The 21,041-nt window shown below is 64.3% G+C and overlaps 1 protein-coding gene across 3 annotated transcripts; it reads left to right on the forward strand.

Annotated features, from left to right (window-relative positions):
- Positions 1-1,044: 1,044 nt before the first annotated feature.
- Positions 1,045-19,943, forward strand: ATP13A2 (ATPase cation transporting 13A2). 3 transcript variants are annotated; one of them, XM_041765150.1, is made up of 29 exons: positions 1,045-1,228; positions 7,826-7,920; positions 8,003-8,185; positions 8,451-8,509; positions 8,636-8,750; positions 8,998-9,074; positions 9,957-10,034; positions 10,228-10,297; positions 11,066-11,173; positions 11,259-11,325; positions 11,404-11,535; positions 12,304-12,459; positions 12,964-13,074; positions 13,163-13,209; positions 13,292-13,480; positions 14,511-14,717; positions 15,208-15,303; positions 15,389-15,548; positions 15,636-15,756; positions 15,897-16,021; positions 16,694-16,854; positions 16,980-17,096; positions 17,219-17,298; positions 17,608-17,760; positions 17,845-17,941; positions 18,735-18,958; positions 19,037-19,188; positions 19,290-19,459; positions 19,550-19,943. In XM_041765150.1, exons 1-29 carry the CDS (start codon positions 1,219-1,221, stop codon positions 19,682-19,684), a joined length of 3,495 nt encoding a protein of 1,164 aa, XP_041621084.1. In that variant the 5' UTR covers positions 1,045-1,218; the 3' UTR covers positions 19,685-19,943. The 3 variants fall into 3 exon arrangements, with proteins under 3 accessions (XP_041621084.1, XP_041621085.1, XP_041621083.1); XM_041765149.1 differs by having other exon boundaries at positions 1,046-1,228; positions 11,039-11,173; XM_041765151.1 differs by lacking the exon at positions 14,511-14,717 and having other exon boundaries at positions 11,039-11,173.
- Positions 19,944-21,041: the final 1,098 nt, after the last annotated feature.

Below are 21,041 nucleotides of genomic sequence, written 5' to 3' on the forward strand. Positions count from 1 at the left end.
AGCCTGGCATGCCGGAGATCACACTGGGTGGACCATGGATCGGGCCAGTCCCATTGTGGCCCTAATAGGATCCTAATAGGATTCTTCCTGGATTTACCCCAGACCCTGGGGTCTCTGATTCACCATCGGCCTTTGGAGGTCCTTAGTCCAGAGGCCACCGACCCCGGAGCCAGGGGACACCGTGTGTTCACCTGTTGCGATGGGGAAGCGTGCTAAATGCTGCACACCGGTATGAGGTGTCCGGTGCCCGTCAGGGCCTCCATGCGTCCCACCTGCGCAGGTGTATCTGCAGTCATGATGTGAGACTCCTGGGGTCTGGGCCCTACCTCCGCTATTCTCCGGGATTTCAGAGGCCTCCCTGCATCGCTGCAGAGTCTCCCCATGTCCACGCACGTGTCTGAGTCCCTGCGTCTCTGGGCAGGTCTGTCTTCCTTCTTTGACATCGGCCAAGCCATGCCAGCCTCAAGTGTTTTAAGTCTTCCCTCCTGTGAGCCTCACAACAACTCTCTGAGGCGGCATCGCTGAAAGGAGGCCCAGGGAGGGAGGTGACTTGCCCGAGGTCACACAGCCTGGCAACGACGGAGGTCAGCTTGGTGCAGGCTGCAGAGCCCGGAGGCACACCGCCGCCGGCAGCTGGGGCTGACCCCTTGTGTGCCGCGCACGGCGGAGGGAAGGGGCAGGCGGTGCTCATGTCTGTGTTTCCGAGGGTCACCCCCTGTTTGGTGCGTGCACTGTCCCTACGTGTCACCTGTGCGTGGATCCGAGGCTGGTGAGCCAGAGCTGCGCTGTTCCCTTGAAGCAGAGCCCTGGCTCTGCGTGTGCGTGTGCGCGTGCGCGTGTGTGTTCTCGCGTCTGAGGCCTGGCTCCGTCCCCCGGCGCCCCGCACCCCGGGTGGCCCGTCGCGGGCGGGCGGGCGGAGGGTCCCCTCTGCGGCGGCGCAGGCGGCTCGGACTACAAGTCCCGGCAGCCCGCGCGCGGGGCGGACGTGGGGCCGCAGTGGGCGGGGCCGGGCGGGCTGCGCGCACACCCGACTGCGGCACCTTCCAGCCGCGCCGGCCGCCAGCTGCTGCAGGTGCCCCGCGCCCGCGCCCGCGCCCCCGCGCCCGCCGCCCGCGCCCCCGGCCTCCCGCCCGCGCCCCCGCCGCGGGGCATCGCGACGCCCGGGCCCGGGGCCTCGGGCCGCAGCGTCGGGGCCGGCGATGAGCTCGCGGAGCCGGCATGAGCGCAGGTGAGTGCGCAGCTCGGGCCTCTCGGAACCGGGCGGGGGCCGGGGCCGCCCGTCGACGCGCCGCCGCGCGGCAGCCCCACGCGGGCTCGTGGTTCAGGGGGGCGACCCCCGGGCACGCCCCCTGCCCCCGCCCCCGTCGCGGGGAGTGGGCGCCGGGCCCTTCCCAGGCAGGCCCGGAGCCCGGCGGCGGCGGCGCACGGAGCCGAGCCCCCCGCGCCCTCCCGCGGCCCTGGGCGCTGTGCCGAGGCCTGGGGTCCCCACTCCCACTGCACTCCCTCTGCAACGACAGATGTCCAGGGAGGGGAAGACCCGCTGCATCCCGGGCCTCCGGGTGGTTGTTCCTCTTGGATGCATGGACTGATGGATGAATGAATGAATGAATGAATGAATGAGGTTGGAGAAGCCAGGGCTCTCGAATCTCAGGGTCACAGTGTCCCGGACACCAGTGCCACTCTCGATCCCCTACCTCAGGCCCTCCCCCGAGGAAGCCCGTCAACACCCAGGTCCAAGGACCACACCCTGCGTGTTACCCATCCCAGACCATGCGTCCGAGCCCACCCCTTTTGGAGTCTAAATCCCCCCTGCTGTGACAGGAGCCAGGAGACCTCTCTTCTCCAGCAGGGCCCCATCTCCGCGTCAGTCACTCAGACCCCAGACCGCCGCAAAGGGTCCACCAAAGGTTGAGCATCCTCGACAGCTGCACACACCCTCAGTTCTGGTCTCTCCCTCCCCGTCGTCTCCCACCTCTCGTCCCACCCCACTGGAAGCTCAGAGTGCACCCCCCCACACCCCCCCGGGGAAGGAGGGGGAAAGCTGAGGAAAGACGCCCTCTGAACTCCAGAGCTGAAGATCAGGGCACTCCTAGCAGGTTGTTTCTCACGCATACACACACACATCCCCTCTCGCCTGGCAGAGGAGAGGAGCTTCTGGCTGTGGGGGGGGGGGGGGGCGGGGGGCAAGGCAAGGGAGGAGGCAGCCCTGTTGTCTGGGCCCCTGCCAGGTCATCAGCAGGAAGCCAGGGCTTCCGCAGGAAACAAGAGGTTCTCAGATGGCTTTGACTCCAGCCCCTCCACTCCCCGGTGCTGGTGGCATTGCCCCGGGGCCGTGGAGTCAGGGTAGGTTCATGTCTAGCCTTGACCACCCATAGCTGTGTGACTGTGGACATAATAACCTCTCTGTGCCTCATGCTAAGTGGGATCCAAATCCATACTTTTCCTGGGGTGGCCGTGAGGATGAGTCAAGATGAATGTGTTCATTCAGACCCACTCCTTTGCAGCTTCTCCCTTTTGCAGCTGTATGACTCTGGGCCAGGTGCTCTGAAGCATCATTCCGCGGTTTCCTCTTCTGTAAAATGAGGTGATAATCCCCTCCCTCCGAGGGCGATGCATGAAGATCGGTCCCTGGTATTCAGAAGAGCAATATAATCATCGTGGAAAGTATTCTCATCCCACACAGCCTGCTCCGGGCCACCCCGAGCTGGTGTTACTGGAAGAGATCAGACACTGCCCTGGCCTTCCTGGGCCATCCCTGGGGAGGCTGAACCATAACTAGAGACAAACAAGCACTTCCGAGTATTTTCACAGGTGTCCCGCTGGAGAGAGCGCCCTGGGCTTTGACCTTGCCTGGAGACTAGAGTTTTCCGCAGAAGGGACTTCCTCCGTCAAGCCTCTCTCTTTTTCTTCCTTGACTTGGGAGAGCAAGCTGCTGCTCCTGAAGTGAGGGGTGTGTGCTAGGCACCAGGACAAACCTCCCAGAGGGAACATTGTGATCCCCAGGTGGTGGGAGGAGGGGAGTAAGCAGACCAGGGTCACACGGTGATCTCTGGCAGGGGCCCTTGACAAAGGAGCTCGCCCCTCTGAACTGGCCTCTGACTGCCCCAGAGGCAGGGTCAGTGACTCCGAGCCATTGCTTCCATGCTGTGTTATGGAAGCGAGATGTCCACACGGGTACTGGTTCGCTCATTCAGTTAATGGTTCCTGCGTCCCAGCCCCATGCCCGGCGCTATGAGCAGGATGGGGATACCCTGTTCAAGCCTGATGGCAGGATGGCTGCCAGTGGGCATGGCGGAGGCAGGCAGAGAGGACTTTGGAGCAACACAGACCCTGTCTAGCTGCTAGACACCTTAGGGGGCCAGCTGCCTCTGCAAAACCCAGTCTTCTCACCTATAAAATGGGATAAACTGCAGGACTGTTGCAGGATGAAATCAGATTAGCACCAGCGAAGTGACCCGCTCCGGGTGGCCCAGCATGCCATGCAGGCTTCTTCCCCATCCCTAGCCCCCCAGGGAGCCAGGGAGAAGCCGTTGAGTGTGCACAGGGGAGCAGGGGCACAGCTGTGGCTTCAGACAGGGTGATGGGAAAGTGGGAGGAGAGCCTGAGAAATGGGTCAGAGACGAGCCACACCTCCCTGGCAGGGAAGCCAGCAGCTGCCCGTGTACACATGCCCACGCTTCAGGAACTTCAGACACCCTGGGGCGGCTGCTGCTCACACTTTTTCATGTGCCAGCTGCTCAGAGTTACGCTCCTCGAGAGGGAAAATGAAGACCCAGAAAAGTTAAGGCACTTCCCTCCCAAAACACAGCCTGCCTCTGGGAGAGCCCGGGGCTCTGAGGGAGAAGCCCTGAGGTTGGGAGTGCGGTGGTTAAGAGCGTGGACGCTGGAGCCAGACCGCCTGGATCAGATCCCACCACTCACTGGCTCTGTGGCCCCTGGGCAACCTGCTACACCTCCTCCGGCCTCCGTTTCCTGAACTGTAAAATAGGGATAAAGGTAGTACCCTCTTCGTGGAACGGTGGTGAGGAATCCGTGAGTTAATGTACGTGAAGTTCACGTCAACCCCTCATAACCCCGAGGTGCTCTTTCCCTTGTGCCACGGAAACACTCAAGACCAGCCCTAAGGCCTGAAGCGTGCCCCACTCAGGGAGCCGGCCTCTGCGGCAGGTGAAGGACTCTGGCAGAAAGACAGCTGGGACTCCAGTGGCCACTGGGACCGCCGCCTTTTGAAGTGGGGCAAGAGAGGTCTGTGGCTTTTTGGTGGCCAAGGACCTGAGAAGCCAGCTTGCCAGGCTGTGTCATTTGTCCCAGAGGCCTGCTCCTCTGCCCCCCAGGCAGGGGGCTAGAGCCAGTCACCCCTTTCCAGGCTCCAGGAGTCACCCCTTTCCAGGCTCCAGCAGCGAGCAGAGGGCCCCCCGCTGTGTGTCCTCTGCAGGCCACTGCCAGGAAGGGGAAGAAATGCTCTCCTGACAAGCCTCACTCAAGCGGGATGGGGCTGCCCCCCCCCTCCTACGAGAGTAAAAGGGACGGGACCGCCCCAGGAAAGCTGGGGCGGGGTCTCTGAGCCCCAGAGAAGGCTGACCTGGCCTCCTGCCCCCCCAGCTCTGAGCCTCTGCTGCTGGCTGGAGACCCCCACGGTTGAGGGCTGCAGGCTGTGTGTGCGTGTGCGTGTGCGTGTCCATCCCCCGAGGCCCGGCTCTTCCTGGAGCTGGTGGCTCTGTTTGTTTTCTGAGTCAGCCGAGTGGACAGGGAGGGCCTGGCTGGAGGTGGGGCTTGGGTTGTTGAATCATGAAGTTCAGAGAGGCCTGGGGAGGCCTGGCCGGAAGCCCTGGCCTCCGAAAGTGCCCACTTGGGCCCTGAAAGCTGAGGATCCAGCCCCAGTTTCCTGGTTCCACCGTTTACTGGTGTATGTGTGTGGCGGGGGTTCTTTGTCCCTCTGAGCCTCGTTGGTAAAATGAGAAAAAGGAGTCCACCTCCTCGTGTGGCTGGATTTGCGTGGAGGCATAGAGTGGGTCTCGTCCCCTGGGAAGCGCTTCGGGGCTGTTGGCTGCTCTTACCGGCATGGCCATAGTAACTGTCAGGACCGTCCATACGAAGGGCCGTGGGGCTGGGGTAGGAGAGCACGGGCTGCCTGGTCTGACGGGGCCTCGTGCGTGGTGCAGCCCACGGAGACCACCCACCCCGGAGTCAGCCTGCCTGGACTCGCACCCTGACTGCTGGGTACTTGCTGCGTGATCTTGGCCGAGTTACTTAACCTCTCTGAGCCTCATTTTCCCCCCTAAGAAGGGGATAACAATTGAGCTCCCGCAGCAGGATTCTTGTGTTAACGGTGGTAAAACGGGCCAGGAGCAGATGTCGCACACGGTGGGCTCTTGGAAGCGCTGGCTGCTCTGAAAGCTGCAGAAGCCCAGGTGTCTAGGGACGGAGCATCTGAGGGCCTGGGGATGTTGTGACAGTGGCCTGGGACCCTCCGGGCTTGTGGGTGGAAACTGGCTGCGGTGGGGAAGGGGCAGGAGCTCAGAAAATCCGCAGGCCGCCCCCACCTGGCCGGCTGTGTGCCGTCCCTCTGAGCGAACCCCATGGGTGCCCAGCGCTGCTGCCAGAGGGGCCCCTGCGTGTCTCAGCCCCACAGGTGGCCCAGCCGCGGGGGCGGCGAGCCCAGGCCCTCTGCAGCCCTGGGACACCCGCCAGCCGCCTGTCCCACCAGGACCCCAGCTCTGCAGGAGGGGAGACAGGAAGAACAGGATTCCTGCAGTAGAGCCTCCTAGTGCTGGTCTCTGACCTCAGTTTTCTCCTCTGTAAAACGGGAGCGATAGTCAGCCCTTCCCCGCAGAGGGTTGAGTAAGCTGGTGAGTGCTCAGCTGGGATGTAGCAGCTTCTGTCCTCCCTCACCCCTCCTCTCTGCTCGCTCCCCCATTCCCACCTTCAGAGTGGGGGCTCCTTTCCTGCCTGCCATAAAGTCCAGACCCGACCTCTCAGCATCTCCTCGCCACCAGGACTCTGCTGGGCTCGGGAGTTGAACAGGGATAAGCAGCCCTGACCTCTGCCCTCCGGGTGGGGACCAGATGCAAAAGAGGGACACATGGTTCCCAGGGAGCGAGTAGCTTGGGGCTATTCCACAGGGCTGTGGAAGCTCGGGGCGCTCACCAGGCCCTGGGACCCGATCCTGGGCCCGCACCCAGCCAGGGATAACCAGACGCACGAGGAAACCAGACTGGAATGAGAGCCAGCAGGACAGTCAGATAACAGGCCCGCGAAGGCTTGAGCCATTGGGTCTGTCGAACCAGTTCATAAAATAGCGATGCTTTGTTTTCTTTTAACTTCAAGTCTTTCGTTGGCCCTGCCAGGTGCCAGCATTAGCAGAAATACAAAGGTTGTGCTTTTGCACCTAAAATAACCTGTTATCTTCCCGCTTGCCTCATCCCCGTAGTGTTTGTCTCTCACTGTAAGCCCGTAATCACACCTGAGCGCCGCGTTCCTGGCCCCGGACCCCCCCCCGACGCGCAGCTCCAGCAGCAGGCTGGCGTCTCCAGCGTCTCCAGGATCAGGCACTGCCAGGACTCTTGAGGGCACCCGGGTCCCGAGGCGGCTGGGCCCCATCACGGCCACGACCCCAGGGGCCTCACTCACCAGCAGGTGCCACTTTGGTTCATGCTAGAACCTTCATCTCATGCAGCTGCAAATACAGTTGCCTTGAATAACCTTATCCTCCCTTTCCTGTGCTGCTCAGCGTCTAAAGGTTTGACTGCCTTTGGTCCTGGTTCTGACACCTTCCGCTTTTCAGGCCAAGGACCCAAAGCACCACAAGGATCTGTGCCACCTGCTGCTGCATTTTTCCAGGACGTGTGTCCAACCCGCTCCCATCCGCCCCTCCGTGCTGGTCCTTGGTCTCAGCAAGCTGGTTCTCAAAAGCTTTATTCTAGTAACTATGTGAAACCCCATCAATGGAACACTTCTGCCAACCTCTGGAAACGTTTCAGGGTTTTTTGTTTATTTTTGTTTTGTTTTGTTTTTTGTTTATTTGAGAGAAAGAGGGGCGCCTGGGTGGCTCAGCAATGGAGCACCTGCCTTTGGCCCAGGGTGTGATCCCGGGGTCCTGGGATCGATTCCCACATCGGGCTTCCCGCAGGGAGCCTGCTTCTCCCTCTGCCTGTGTCTTTGCCTCCATCTCTGTGTCTCATGAATAAATAAATAAAACGTTTAAAAAGAGAGAGGGGGATCCCTGGGTGGCGCAGCGGTTTGGCGCCTGCCTTTGGCCCAGGGCGCGATCCTGGAGACCCGGGATCGAATCCCACGTCAGGCTCCCGGTGCATGGAGCCTGCTTCTCCCTCTGCCTGTGTCTCTGCCTCTCTCTCTCTCTCTCTGTATGACTATCATAAATAAATAATAAAAAAAAAAAAAAAAGAGAGAGAGGATGCAGGGGATGAGTGGGAGGGGGGGGCGCAGAGGGAGAGAGCAAGTCCCAAGCAGGTTCCACTCCCAGTGTGGACTCTGACACGGCTCAACCCCACTCTGAGATCATGACCCGAGCGGAATTCAAGAGTCAGACGCTCAACCCGCTGAGCCCCCCAGGTGCCCCACACGTCAGTTTTAACAAAGGGCTCTGTACCTGAGGAATGGCAGGTGCAGTGGGGACCGTGTATCCCCGAGGTGTGACAGATGGGTTGGAGCAGCCAGGACGGCGGCCGTCCAGGAGAACTGCCCCTCCGGCTCCTTTCTGACCACAGCAGCTCCCACGTGGGGCCACCAAATGACGATGCTCATTTTATTTTAAGGTATAAGAGAAGGAGGAGCCCCCCATGACCTGTCTCCCTTGCACCCGCAGACAGCAGCCCTCTCGTGGGCAGCACGCCCGCCGGCTATGGGACCCTGACGATAGAGACATCTGTAGATCCCCTCAGCTCCTCAGTTTCATCCGTGGTAGGTGGCGGGGTGGGCAGGGGAGGCCCCAGGCGCGCCCCCGCCCCGCGCCCACCCGGCCTGTCCGTCCGTCCGTCCGCAGAGGCTCAGCGGCTACTGTGGCAGTCCATGGAGGGTCATCGGCTATCACATCGTGGTCTGGATGATGGCAGGGATCCCTTTGCTGCTCTTCCGCTGGAAGCCGGTGTGGGGGGTGCGGCTGCGGCTCCGGCCCTGCAACCTGGCCCGCGCAGAAACACTCGTCATCGAAATAAGAGACAAAGAGGTGAGGCAGCTGGCGAGGGGGACGCAGGGGAGGGGGTCTCAGCCCCATCTGGCCGCTCACCTCCTGTAGGACCGCGCACAGTTGTCCTCTCTCGGCCTCCTCTTTCCCATCCAAGCAATGGGCGGGAGGGGCAGTTGGGTGGCTCCCCAGGGCATCATGTATGTCCTTGGTCCCTGCTTTGTCCAGCGGGGGCCGCCGGGTAGCAGGGTGGACCTGGGAGGGGACCAGTGTCTCCTGGTACCAAGCCCCCACCTCTGTGTTCCAGGATAATTCCTGGCAGCTCTACACTGTGCAGGTGCAGACCGAGGCCATCGGTGAGGGCAGGTGAGGTGGCCCCGTCACCCTGCCCAGAAGCCCCGGCTCCCTGCCAGGGAGGGACTGTGGCTGCGTGGGATGGGGAGGTGCTGGCCCAGCTCCCAGGGCTCCACGGTAACCCCTGCCCGCTCCCAGCCTGGAGCTGCCGGCCCGGGGCCAGGCGGAGGATGGCCGGAGCCAGGCAGCCGTGGGGGCCGTCCCAGAGGGTGCGTGGAAGGACACTGCCCAGTTCTGCAAGAACGAAGAGGCCGTGAGTGCACAGCTGGCTTCCCCGCGGGCCCTTAACCCTCCCTGGGCCTCAGTGCCACACTCTGCACAATGGGAGGGTCGGAGTCCCCGTTCCCCACGCACCTCTGGTTCCCTTGCCCCAATGTCCGGGCTGCTGGGCCGAGCACCTCGGCACCTCCAGGCCTCCCTGCCTCTTTCCCGCGACACTGGCCTCTGCCCCTGCACCCCCCCCAAGCTGTCTCCAGCCTCTTCTCTCTCCCACCAAGCAGCGGACGCTGCGATACTACCTCTTCCGGGGCCAGCGCTACATCTGGATCGAGAGCCAGCAGGCCTTCTGCCAAGCCAGGTAGGGCTCAGGCTGGCACCGCGTGCTCGTGCTGGGTTGGGCCGAGAGGTGGCATGACGTGGCCCTGCGTGGGCTCCACCCTGGGCTGTGCACCTCAGACCCCGGCAACGTGAGCAAGTTGCTGAACCTCCCCGGCCTCGGAGTCCCTGTCTGTACCCCGGGCAGAAAGAGAATCCCTAGCAGAGGCCTCCCAGGGTTATTTTGAGGGGCAAGTACATAAGCTTCGTGTAAAGGTTGGCTCAGCCTCAGGCCAAGGTGGCAACACTGAATCAGACCTTAGGCTCTGGACTCGGATCATCCGATTGGGGTCTCGTCCCCCCCGCCCCCCGCCACCTACTAAGTGCTCAGTAACTGTGAGCTGCGTCTGCAGAGGTGAGTGCCCGGGGGACGTGGAGGTGGCACCAGCCTCTGCCGCGTAGAGAAGCACAGCACGAATCACTGACACGTCTGTCACGTGGTAGGTGCCAGGCACTAGCCACATGCGTTACATGGCTTCTCGTTTATCCGCTGTGGCCCTGTGTGGCAGGTGCTGTCACCATCCCCGTCCTGCCGATGAGAAGACAGGCACAGAGAGGTTAAGTCACTTACGGAAGGCATCGTGGTGAGGAACACGCCCGTCGCTAAATAATAGAGATTCTTAAAAAAAAAAAAAAAAAAATAGGGATTCTTGTCGCTCAACTGTTAATCATCATCCCTCACTGTTCTTCCTGGTTTGGGGCCCGACCAGGGGAACTGGAGGAAGTTAGGCCCAGAGTTAGAGAGCTGCCTCCTCCCAGGAGCTCAGTGGGCCAGGAGGGGCCTGGAGCCCCGAGTCCCATAGGTAGGGGAGGCGGTGCCCACACCCCGTCACCCACATGTGTTCCCTGCCTCCCCCCACCCCAGCCTGCTGGACAACGGCCGCACCTGCGAGGACGTCCACCGCTCCTGCTCCGGCCTCAGCCTCCAGGACCAAGCCGTGAGGTGGGTGTGCTGCCCCGGACCAGGGGTGCCCTGCGCCCTGGGGACCCCTGTCTTGCCCCCCTGAGCATGGCCTTCTGGTCACCTGCCTTCTCTGGGCCTTGGTTTCCCTGGCTGTAAGATGAGCTCTGTCGCCCTTGGAGGGTCCGGCCGCCACTGCCCCCTCCATCTTTTGGCCTGGCCACTTCTCTTACAGGAAGACCATCTACGGCCCCAATGTCATCAGCGTGCCGGTCAAGTCCTATCCCCAGCTGCTGGTGGACGAGGTAGGACTGTCCCTGGGCTGCACCCCGGCTCTGGCTTGGATTGGTGGTGTGGCCCTGGCTGGGGCTTGCCCTTTTAGGGCCACTTGCCAGTGGCAGGCCGGAGCAGCTGTCCCCTCCTCCATAGGGGAGAGTCACCTCAGAGCCAGTCCCATCAGCTCAGGGCGAGGAATTGGAGGCTGTGGTCCAGGCTGGGGCTGGGAGTAGAGGCTGGGAGACGAGGCCACACAGCCCCGGCCTTTCCTGGCCTTGCTGCACCTAAGCCACCTTCACCCTCTGGCAGCTGCATGAGTAGGGACACGGTTCACACACCAAGGACCCAAGCTTCAGAGAGGTGACATGGCCTAGGGGACAGTGGGGAGCCGTGAGCCGGACGCCCCGGAGGACACAGAACCTCCCGGCCTTCTGAGCCAGCGGCGGACACCCATGAAAGTCACACTGGCTCCTGGAGTCGGGCTCGTGTAAACCCTGGGCAGCCACGTGGGGGCCGCGTGGTTCGGGGCCAGTGACCTGACCCTTCTGTGCCTCGGTTCCCTCATCTGCAAATGGAGTGTGGAATTGTCACCACCACTGGATGACACTTAGATGACAGGCTTAGCAGGGGCCTGGCTGGCATCTCAGTGCCTGTGTCCTCTTCAGAGCAGAGAAGCTAGGGGCCCCGGGACCTCTGGGGGCGCTGAGCGGGGCCAAGGGCCAGCCTCCCGGGGACACGAGCCCTGATGCTGCCTCCCCGCCCCTCCCCAGGCACTGAACCCCTACTATGGGTTCCAGGCCTTCAGCATCGGGCTGTGGCTGGCCGACCGCTACTACTCGTACGCCCTGTGCATCTTCCTCATCTCTACTGCCTCCATCTGCCTGTCACTCTACAAGACCAGAAAGGTGGGCGCGTGAGGGGGATGGCCGGGGCGGGCAGGTCCCCACGGGGGCCGCCCCCACCCACTCCCCACGTGCCCCCTGCCCACAGCAAAGCCAGACTCTGAGGGACATGGTGCAGCTGTCCGCGAGGGTGTGCGTGTGCCGGCCCGGGGGAGGTGAGAGCTCTGGTCGGGAGGGAGGCTCTGGGGCGGGGCTTGGGCCCGGGCCACGCTGAGGCCCCCGCTTGCCTGCAGAGGAGGAATGGGTGGACTCCAGCGAGCTGGTGCCCGGAGACTGCCTGGTGCTGCCCCGGGAAGGCGGGCTGGTGCCCTGCGACGCGGCCCTGGTGGCTGGCGAGTGCGTGGTCAACGAGAGCTCCCTGACAGGTCAGCCCCAGCCCCCGGCCTCTGCCTCCGGCCTCCCTGTCCCCAGCCTCCCTACCCCTGACCCTCTGCCCCCAGCCTCCCAGCCCCTGTCCTCCCTGCCCCCAGCCTCCCTGCCCCCAGCCTCCCTACCCCTAGCCTCTCAGCCCCCGGCCTCCCTACCTCTGGCCCCCCAGCCCCTGGCCCCCCAACCCCCAGTCTCCCTGCCCCTGATCTCCCAGCCTCCCAGCCCCCGGCCTCCCTGCCCCCAGTCTCCCTGCCCCCTGCCTCCCTACCCCCCGGCCCCCTAGCCCCTGGCCTCCCTGCCCACTGGGCCCTCTGCCCCTGGTGTTTCTATTTCCCTTCTGCTCTGAGTGACAATCCTGGGTTGCTAACCCTGCACCCCACATCCACTCCTCCAGGCAGCGTCCTAGGGCAGAAGCGCCCCCACCCCCCATGGTGTGTTGGTCTGAGTCACAAAAGTGATACAGCTCCTTACAGAATAGTTCCAAGAGTCCAAACGTCTCCCCGCCCCGCTGCATCCATGTGCACACGTTCCTGGTCCCTGGCTGGCACCCATCCTTCCGGGTTGTCTGGCTGCCTCTTTATGGCCTTTGTCTTGAGCCTCAGTGTCCCTCTCTGTGAAATGGGGGCAATGATGCCTACACGTATGGTTATAAGAATTAAGTGGGACCTGAGGCTTATGAAACGATTCTGTGCTTGATTCTTGGGTTGGTGTGGGAAGGAGTGGCATGGAGACCCCTCACAGGCCTCCTGCCCCATCCCTCCCAGGGGAGAGCGTTCCGGTTCTAAAGACGGCCCTGCCGGAGGGGCCCGTGTCCTACTGCCCAGAGACCCACCGGCGCCACACACTCTTCTGTGGGACCCTCGTCCTGCAGGCCCGGGCGTTCGTCGGACCCCATGTCCTGGCAGTGGTGACTCAGACAGGTGGGAAGCAGGGAGGCAGGAGGGGATGCTGGGCTCATGCCACCGGGTCGGGCAGGGGCCATCTCTGCCGCTGTCCTACTGGGGGACCCTGGGCAAGTCCCCCACACCTCCAACATGCGTGCGGTCGGCTGACGTGCGCGGGGCTGTGGCCAGCAAGCAGGAGCCCACCCCTTAGGAAGGGAACAGGCCTGTACGACGCCGGCAGGCTCTTGTCACGTGGGAACGGGCCCTAGCGTCACCAGACTTGAGTTTTTCAGCAAGAGCCACATATCCAGATTTTTAAAAAGTGAAACCACCCACTTCATAGATACCGTCCACTCGTTCCATTTTCACTAAGCCCCATGAGGGCCGGGCAAGACCCGTGGGCCGTCACGAGTCACCCCACACTGGGTGATGCCTCCTCCCAGGAGCAGCAGGTCTCACAGCCCCCAGTGTGGTGCGGGAGGGCAGGGGCCGGGAGGGCCTGTCCTGACCCTCGCCACCCCCACCCCTGGCTGCTCCCAGGGTTCTGCACAGCAAAAGGGGGCCTGGTGAGCTCCATCTTGCATCCCCGGCCCATCGACTTCAAGTTCTACAAACACAGCATGAAGTTTGTGGCTGCTCTCTCTGTCCTGGGTGAGTGACCCCCTGCACTGCCTTCTGCTGGTGCCCCCCTCCCCCAAGCCCTATCCCAAATCCCACTGAGCCCTTGCTGTCTCCCCAGCTCTCCTCGGCACCGTCTACAGCATCTTTATCCTCCACCGCAACCGGGTGAGCCTCAGGGACTGGGCAGGGGCGGCCGGCGGGGACCCGGGGCCAGCCTGGCCCCTGGAGTCACGGTGCCTCCCGCCAGGTGCCTCTGAATGAGATCGTGATCCGGGCTCTGGACCTGGTGACGGTGGTGGTGCCACCCGCGCTGCCCGCTGCCATGACCGTGTGCACACTCTACGCCCAGAGCCGGCTGCGGAGCCAGGGCATCTTCTGCATCCACCCGCTGCGCATCAATCTGGGGGGCAAGCTCCAGCTCGTGTGTTTTGACAAGGTGGGGGCCGCGGGGCGGGGGCCGCGGGCGCCCCAGCCAGGCCTCCACGCCTGCATTCCTCAGTCAGTAACGCAGGCTGCTGCCTGGTGCCAGGCCCTGTCCTGGGGCCAGAAACGCCCAGAGACCCCACACCCCCTGGCCAGCTCCCACGCATGCCCGGCTCCCAGTCTGGCAGGCAAGACCGTCTGAGGTCACTTAGTCGTTCCCTGGTGCTGCTCTCGGCGCCGAGACCCAGCAGAGACCAACCCCCCAACCAAGAATAAGCGGATCAGGGCCCACAGAGAGCTGTAGGTGGTGATGGCTTTGGGGGAGGACTTGAACTGGGTAACGTTATAGGTGGGACGTGGGGGTCACTCCCTCAGGGAAGGCTCCTCTTTGACCTCAATGAGGGGGGACCACCGAAGACGGGAGGCAGGGCAGGCGGGAGCCGAGGAGCAGTCAGCTCCTCGGAGGAACAGACGGGGTGCCTGGGCACTGGGAACAGTGGGGCCTCGGGCGGGACGGGGGGGCTGGGCAGCCCCATTGGCGAGGTTGGACGTTAATTATTCTGAGGGCCCTGGGGGCCCCAGCGAGTCTTGAAACTGAGTAGTGGGGCCTGATCGGGTTCTCGGAGCCCCCAGGCTGGCGAAGGAGCCGGACGTGTACCTGGGCAGCTGGATCCGAGCGTGGGGCACGCGGGCGCTCACTCGCTCGCCCGTTCAGCACGCACACCGTGCGCCGGGTGTGGCCAGGCCCTCTTCCTGGCCCCGCGACAAACCAGTGATAGGGTCGCAAAGTGGTCGTGGTGGGAGCCCGAGGCAGGGACCACCTGACCTGCCGTAGGGTGAAGGAAGACTTTCTGGAGGCAGCGGTGCCAGACAGAGGAATCGGGGGTTGGGGGGAGCGGCCCTGGCAGAGGGACCTCCTCTGGCTCCTGCTCTGGCTCCCGGGATTCCCAGGGGCCCCCGCTGGCCCGGGGTGTGGGCGCCCAGCGCAGCCGCACACAGCTCCTCCCGGGACTCATCACTGGCCCGCCCCTTGCCCCCTGCAGACGGGCACCCTCACGGAGGACGGCTTGGATGTGATGGGTGTGGTGCCCCTAAAAGGGCAGGCGTTCCTGCCTCTGGTCCCAGAGCCCCGCCGCCTGCCCGCGGGGCCCCTGCTCCGAGCGCTGGCCACCTGCCATGCCCTCAGCCGGCTCCAGGACACCCCCGTGGGCGACCCCATGGACCTCAAGATGGTGGAATCTACTGGCTGGGTGAGGAGGCCGAGCAGGTCAGCCCCTGCCTCTGGGCAGCTGGGCTCTAACCAACCCCGCCTGGTCTTCATTCCAGGACTTCGGGTGGCATCCATTGTGCCGCCATCATTAATAATGGCCAAGGCCACGTGCGAGCACCCACTTTGTGCCAGCACCCCGCGGCCCGGGCCTTGGCTCGTGCTCCTCCTGTAGCCCAGGAAGGAAGCTTCCAAACCTGCCTCGCAGGGAGGAAGCCCAGGCCGAGGGAGATTTGGAATAACTTGTCCAGGGTCACCCTGCAACTTGTAAGTGGCAAAGCCAGGGTTTGGACTTGGGTCCATCCGACTCCAAAGCCCATGTTCTTGACTTCCATCTGGTCCCCCGTGAAGGAAGTCTTCCCCGAGTCTAACTTGACTCTGCCGCCGCCTCCCTCCGGGGCCGAGGATGGGCTGCCCGGGGCCAAGCCAGTGCCCGGCCCGACGGAGGCCAACCTTCCCTGCCTGCCCCCCAGGTCCTGGAGGAGGGGCCGGCTGCAGACTCCGCGTTCGGGACCCAGGTCTTGGCGGTGATGAGACCCCCGCTTCAGGAGGCCCAGCTGCAGGGCAGGGTGAGTGGCGGGGGACGGGGAGCAGTGGCTGGGGAGGGGGGGTTCCACAGGCCGGCCCTTCAGCTGCCCCTCTGTCTCCCTGCAGGAGGAGCCCCCGGTACCCGTGAGCATCCTCAACCGCTTCCCCTTCTCGTCAGCCCTGCAGCGCATGAACGTGGTGGTGGCGTGGCCAGGAGCTGCTCAGCCGGAGGCCTACGTCAAGGGCTCCCCGGAGCTGGTGGCAGGCCTCTGCAACCCGGAGACAGGTGGATGGGGGGCGCCGCGGCCCAGATGGGGGTGGGCCCCCAGCCTCCCACCCCCTCGTCCCAGCGACCCCTGCCTCTCCCTGGCAGTGCCCGCAGACTTCGCCCAGATGCTACAGAGCTACACGGCCGCCGGCTACCGCGTCGTGGCCCTTGCCAGCAAGCCACTGCCCATCGTGCCCAGCCTGGAGGCCGCTCAGCAGCTGAGCAGGTGGGCCGGCCCTGCCCCACCCCCTGGGACTGTGCCTCAGGCCCTCTGCAGGCAGAGCCCCGGGAAGATGTCCTTGCCCCGTGGCTGGGGGGGGGCCTTGGCCGCTGCATGCCCTCTGACCCGGTCTGCCCACCCTCCAGGGACGCCGTGGAGCGGGAGCTGAGTCTCCTGGGGCTGCTGGTCATGAGGAACCTACTGAAGCCCCAGACCACACCGGTCATCCAGGCTCTGCGGAGGACCCGCATCCGCACCGTCATGGTGACAGGTGCCCCTGGCCACGGGGCCGGGGTCAGGAGGGCAGAGGGAAGGGCATGCAGCACCCCTTCTTTTTGGCCCCTGCTTCAGGCCAGGCCCCTTTCACACGTTCCTCGGTCTTCACAGTGTCCCTCCTAAGTGGAAATCAACCTTCCACTTGCCCAGGGTGGAAGGTGAGGCCCGGAGGAGTAGAACGACCTCCAGAGGCCCCGCGGGTGGTGCTCACCTGCCTGGGTTCCGGCCCTGTGCCCGCTGGGCCACTTCTCCGCGTTTCAGCTCCCCCTAGAGGACGTGGGGGATTATGTCACCCTGGAAAGTGGTGATAGTTTCATGGAGCAAGAGAAGATTCTAGCCAGGGCAACACGGAGGGGCCCAGTAGGTCTGTGTCCTCCTCGTCCTCCCCGTCCCTGCGTGCACAGACGCACACACGCACACACCCTTCCCAGCGAAGTCCACACATAAGTGGTATGTGTGGGACATTGGCCCAGGTCCCCACTGTCCCCTAAGACCTTCATAGGTTTCATAGGTGAGGAAGGCGGGGCTCAGAGACCTTGATGAACCTGCCTGAGCTCACCCCACCAGGCACAGCACACAGACCGTGTCTGGCCTCAGTGTCTCATCTGTAAGTGAGGGTGACCCCCCGGGCCGCCGCTGGGCTCTCACCTTGCCCCCACATTCCTAGGGGACAACCTGCAGACAGCAGTCACCGTGGCCCAGGGCTGCGGCATGGTGGGCCCCCGGGAGCGTCTGGTCATCATCCACGCCACCCCGCCTGAGCGGGGCCAGCCTGCCTCCCTCGAGCTCCTGCCGTTGGAATCCCCCGCAGCTGTGAACGGGGCTAAGGTGAGGCTGAGCCGGGGCTCCAGCCACGAACCCCACCGATGACCCCGCCCTGTGTCACCTGACCCAGGCCCCAGCTCTCTCGTGGGTGGGCAGGGGAAGCTGAGCTGAGCTTCCCGGGCCCCCAGGATCCCGACCAGGCCGCAAGCTACACCATGGAGCCAGACCCCCGATCCAGCCACCTGGCCCTCAGCGGGTCCACCTTTGGTGTCCTTTTGAAGCACTTCCCCAAGCTGCTGCCCAAGGTAGGGCTGCCCCTGAGCCCCTCTGGTGGCTCGAAGCCGCCCCCGCGCCCCGCTCCCTCCTCGTGGCTCTCCCACCCTGACCCTGCTGCTGCCTCAGTCTCCCTGTCTCCCTGTGCTCTCAGATCCTGGTCCAGGGCACTGTCTTTGCCCGCATGGCTCCCGAGCAGAAGACAGAGCTGGTTTGTGAGCTCCAGAAGCTCCAGTGAGTAGCAGGCAAAGGACCTGCGGGGGGCAAGCCGATCCCTGGCGGCGGCTGCGGTGGGTGGCATCATGCATGAGCCCCCCCACCCCACCGCAGGCGTTAGGAGTCATCATCACCCTCTGGGAGAACCCGGACAGGCTCTTCTGGGTCCCTCACACCAAAAGTAGTCATTGCCTCAGTTTACCGAGCACCCGGGATGTCCCAGGCACAAGGGCCAGCAGGGCCCCAGCCCTTCCCACATGCGGGCAGAGGGATGGCTGCACAGACGGGAGGCGCCTCACAGGCTCCAGCCAGGCCCCCTCTGTGCAGGTACTGCGTGGGCATGTGCGGGGACGGCGCCAATGACTGCGGGGCCCTGAAGGCAGCCGACGTGGGCATCTCGCTCTCCCAGGCTGAGGCCTCGGTGGTCTCGCCCTTCACCTCCAGCATGGCCAGCATCGAGTGTGTGCCCATGGTCATCAGGTGAGGCGGGCAGGGGCCGGAGGGGCGCCCCTCAGGGCCCGCCAGCCAGCCTGGGCCCCCATAACGCCCCTACCCTGCTCCCAGGGAAGGCCGGTGTTCCCTCGACACCTCGTTCAGCGTCTTCAAGTACATGGCTCTGTACAGCCTGACCCAGTTCATCTCCGTCCTGATCCTCTACACGGTGAGTGGGCCAGAGCCCGCTGCCGGGAGCAGGCCCAGAGCCGGGACGCTCAGCAGCGTGGCCTCAGCCAGCGGGTTCTGGGATGGATGGCGTGGCCTCAGACCCCACCCTGCCGCTTTCTAGCCGGGTGGCTTGGGCGACTCCTGAACCTCGGGTGGCGAGGCACCAAGCACAGTGCCTCATGCACACAGTAGGTCCTCAGAAGTGGGGCAGCTGTCCTGTGCTAACATGTCCCTGTCCTCCGGGAGCTCCCGTCTACAGGGGAGACTGAGGCAGAGCCCATGCAAGGCCGGAGACAGGATGCACCTATTGCCCTGCTCGCCTGGCTCAGACCTTGGCCGTGTCACAGCAGCTCAGAGGGCACCTCCCCAGCTCCGCTCTGAGCACATGCGCCTTCTCCCCCCGCCCCCCCGGGAAGCCAGGCGACACAGTGGGGCAGCGCCGATCTCGTGCTAGTATCTGTCCCTGCATCCACCGAGAACCGTGGTGTCTTCTGGCGACCGAGGGGTTCGGCGGGCAGACCCTAAGCGCCCCCCAGCCTGGGAGCTTCCTGTAGGCAGGAGGAAGCCACCCCATCAGATTCAGGCCTCCTCCCTCAGACTGGAGGAGGGACACCCTGAAGGCAGGGCAGCGGCTTCCCCATCAGACTGGGAGTTCCCCAGAGCCAGGAGGCTGCTGCCCCCGCCCTCAGGCCGCAGGGCAAGAGCCACACCTCCCCCCCTCCCGCCGCCTCCTGAGGGCCCACCCGGTGCCCCCTGCCATCCGCCCTCTGCCCTCCCTCCCCTGCCGGCAGATCAACACCAACCTGGGTGACGTGCAGTTCCTGGCCATCGACCTGGTCATCACCACCACGGTGGCGGTGCTCATGAGCCGCACGGGGCCGGCGCTGGCGCTGGGGCGGGCACGACCCCCGGGGGCCCTGCTCAGCGTCCCTGTGCTGAGCAGCCTCCTGCTGCACGTGGTGCTGGTGGCCGGCGTGCAGCTGGGAGGCTACTTCCTGACCGTGGCCCAACCCTGGTGAGTCGGGGGCCGCCCGCGGAGCCTGCCCCTGCCCTCCGCAGGCCCGTTCGCGACCCCGGGTCTTCGTGCCGCCAGGTTCGTGCCTCTGAACAAGACCGTGCCCGCGCCCGACAACCTGCCCAACTATGAGAACACCGTGGTCTTCTCCCTGTCTGGCTTCCAGTACCTCATCCTGGCCGCAGCCGTGTCCAAGGGGGCGCCCTTCCGCCGGCCTCTCTACACCAACGGTACCGCTGCTGCCCCGCAGGCCGGGTGCGGGTGGAGGGACGGGCTGGGGGGTCTGGCGCCCGTGGGGGTCCCCCTGGCCTGATGCCGCCCTCGCCCCCAGTGCCCTTCCTGCTGGCCCTGGCGCTCCTGGGCTCCATCCTGGCGGGCCTCCTCTTGGTCCCTGGCCTCCTGCAGGGCCCACTGGCGCTGAGGAACATCGCCGACACCTGCTTCAAGCTGCTGCTGCTGGGCCTGGTGGCCTTTAACTTTGTGGCGGCCTTCGTGCTGGAGGTGGGGCTTGCCCTGGGTTGGGGGACAGAGGGGCCCTGGGGGGTGGCCTCAGTCACAGCTGCCCCTCTGCACCCTCCCCGTCCTCCGCAGAGCGTGCTGGACCAGTGCCTCCCGGCCTGCCTGCGGCGGCTCCGGCCCAAAAAGGCCTCAAAGAAGCGCTTCAAGCAGCTGGAGCGGGAGTTGGCCGAGCAGCCCTGGCCGCCGCCCACCGGGCCCGTGAGGTAGCGCGGCCTGGCCACCCCGGACGCCCGATCTCCCTGCCTCTGAGCCACCGACTGGGACCCACCTCCAGAGACAGCCACCGCCCGGAGGTTGGCAGATGCCCTGCTCCTGTCCCGCATCTGCCCACCCCGGCCCCCCTGCCCTCAGCTGGGGAAATAATATTGTCCCCCAGTTCAGACATCCTGTGTAGACGACAGCCCCCCGCCCCCCTCCCCCGGAGCCGCTGTCAGTGTAGCAAATAAAGTCATGATATTTTCCTGGCGCAGCCTGTCTCCTGTGTGGCACCACGAATGGGTGTCCAGCTGGTAGCCCCTGGCATGGGTCTGCCCCTGGCACCCCTGATTTTTCAGATCACATTGGGCGACTCCCCTCTCTGGGCCTCCGTTTGTTCATCTGACAGGAACTATATTTGCGGGTTGAGCCCATGCCTCGTGTTCCCTTTAGCACTTCACGTGTGTCGTCGTTCAGTCCTTGCCACTGTGGAGTCTCGTCCCCGTTCTCCAGATAGAGAAACTGAGGCTTAAGAGGCCACGTGCGTAGTCAGAGGTGGGGCCAGCTGGCTCGGACTCCAGCATCCACACTCTTACTCCTGCCTTCCTGTGGGGGCAGCCGGAGAACAGACTTGTGTCCCCCAAGAGCCAGCGGCTCCGAGGCATTGAACGAGGCCACTTCCCTTCGGCCCCCACCCCCGCACCCCATGATGAGTTTGTGGCCCAGTTTCCCTCTCGGATGAAAGTCCAGGCTCCGAGCCCACGTCTGTCCCAGCCCGAGCCACGTGCACTGTCCCCCCGGGGAGGGTGGGTGCTTCTGACTTCATCCCACCAGCGGGACACTGGCCAAGCCCTGCCCTGGAGAGGCCACTCGGTCATCCGGCCCGTCTGCGCTGGGCAGGAGTGAGCAGGAAAGCAGGACCGCCTCCTGTCCCCGGGGAGCCCCGCCGACCTCATCACAGAAAGCCTGGGTGCCCCACCTGGCTCCCCTGGCGGGAGGGAGCTCCGTAAATGTGGAGTCAAACTGAGAAGGTGGGGTGTGGGGTGTGAAAAAGCAGCTTCCGATAAGGGGCGCAGCCGTAGACCCGTACTGGGCACAGAGGCACCGGGCAGCCCATTTCGGGGTGGTTGGGGCTGGTCGGGGGGAGGCTGGAGGTCCCTGGAGGCCTGGCTTCGAGGCCCTCCTGTCCCCTTAGCCGATTCAGTCACTCGGGTATTGGGCACAGGTGCTAGCACGACAGACGGGATGGCCTCTGCTTGTGCCGTGTGTGAGTGGCCAGCAGGGAAGGAGCAAATCTCCAGGGTCGTGGGGAGAAGAGTGTCTGCACCCACTACACCCTCCCCAAAGAGCTGCCGCCCCCTGCTCAGGT

The sequence above is a fragment of the Vulpes lagopus genome, chromosome 8, assembly GCF_018345385.1.
Source record: "Vulpes lagopus strain Blue_001 chromosome 8, ASM1834538v1, whole genome shotgun sequence".
NCBI lineage: Eukaryota > Metazoa > Chordata > Mammalia > Carnivora > Canidae > Vulpes > Vulpes lagopus.

Bases quoted from the DNA above. Each gene is read 5' to 3' on its own strand.
- ATP13A2 (XM_041765149.1), top strand. The intron at 11,326-11,403 runs GTGAGAGCTCTG...GCTTGCCTGCAG, and splicing joins CGTGTGCCGGCCCGGGGGAG to AGGAGGAATGGGTGGACTCC. The intron at 12,460-12,963 runs GTGGGAAGCAGG...GGCTGCTCCCAG, and splicing joins GGCAGTGGTGACTCAGACAG to GGTTCTGCACAGCAAAAGGG.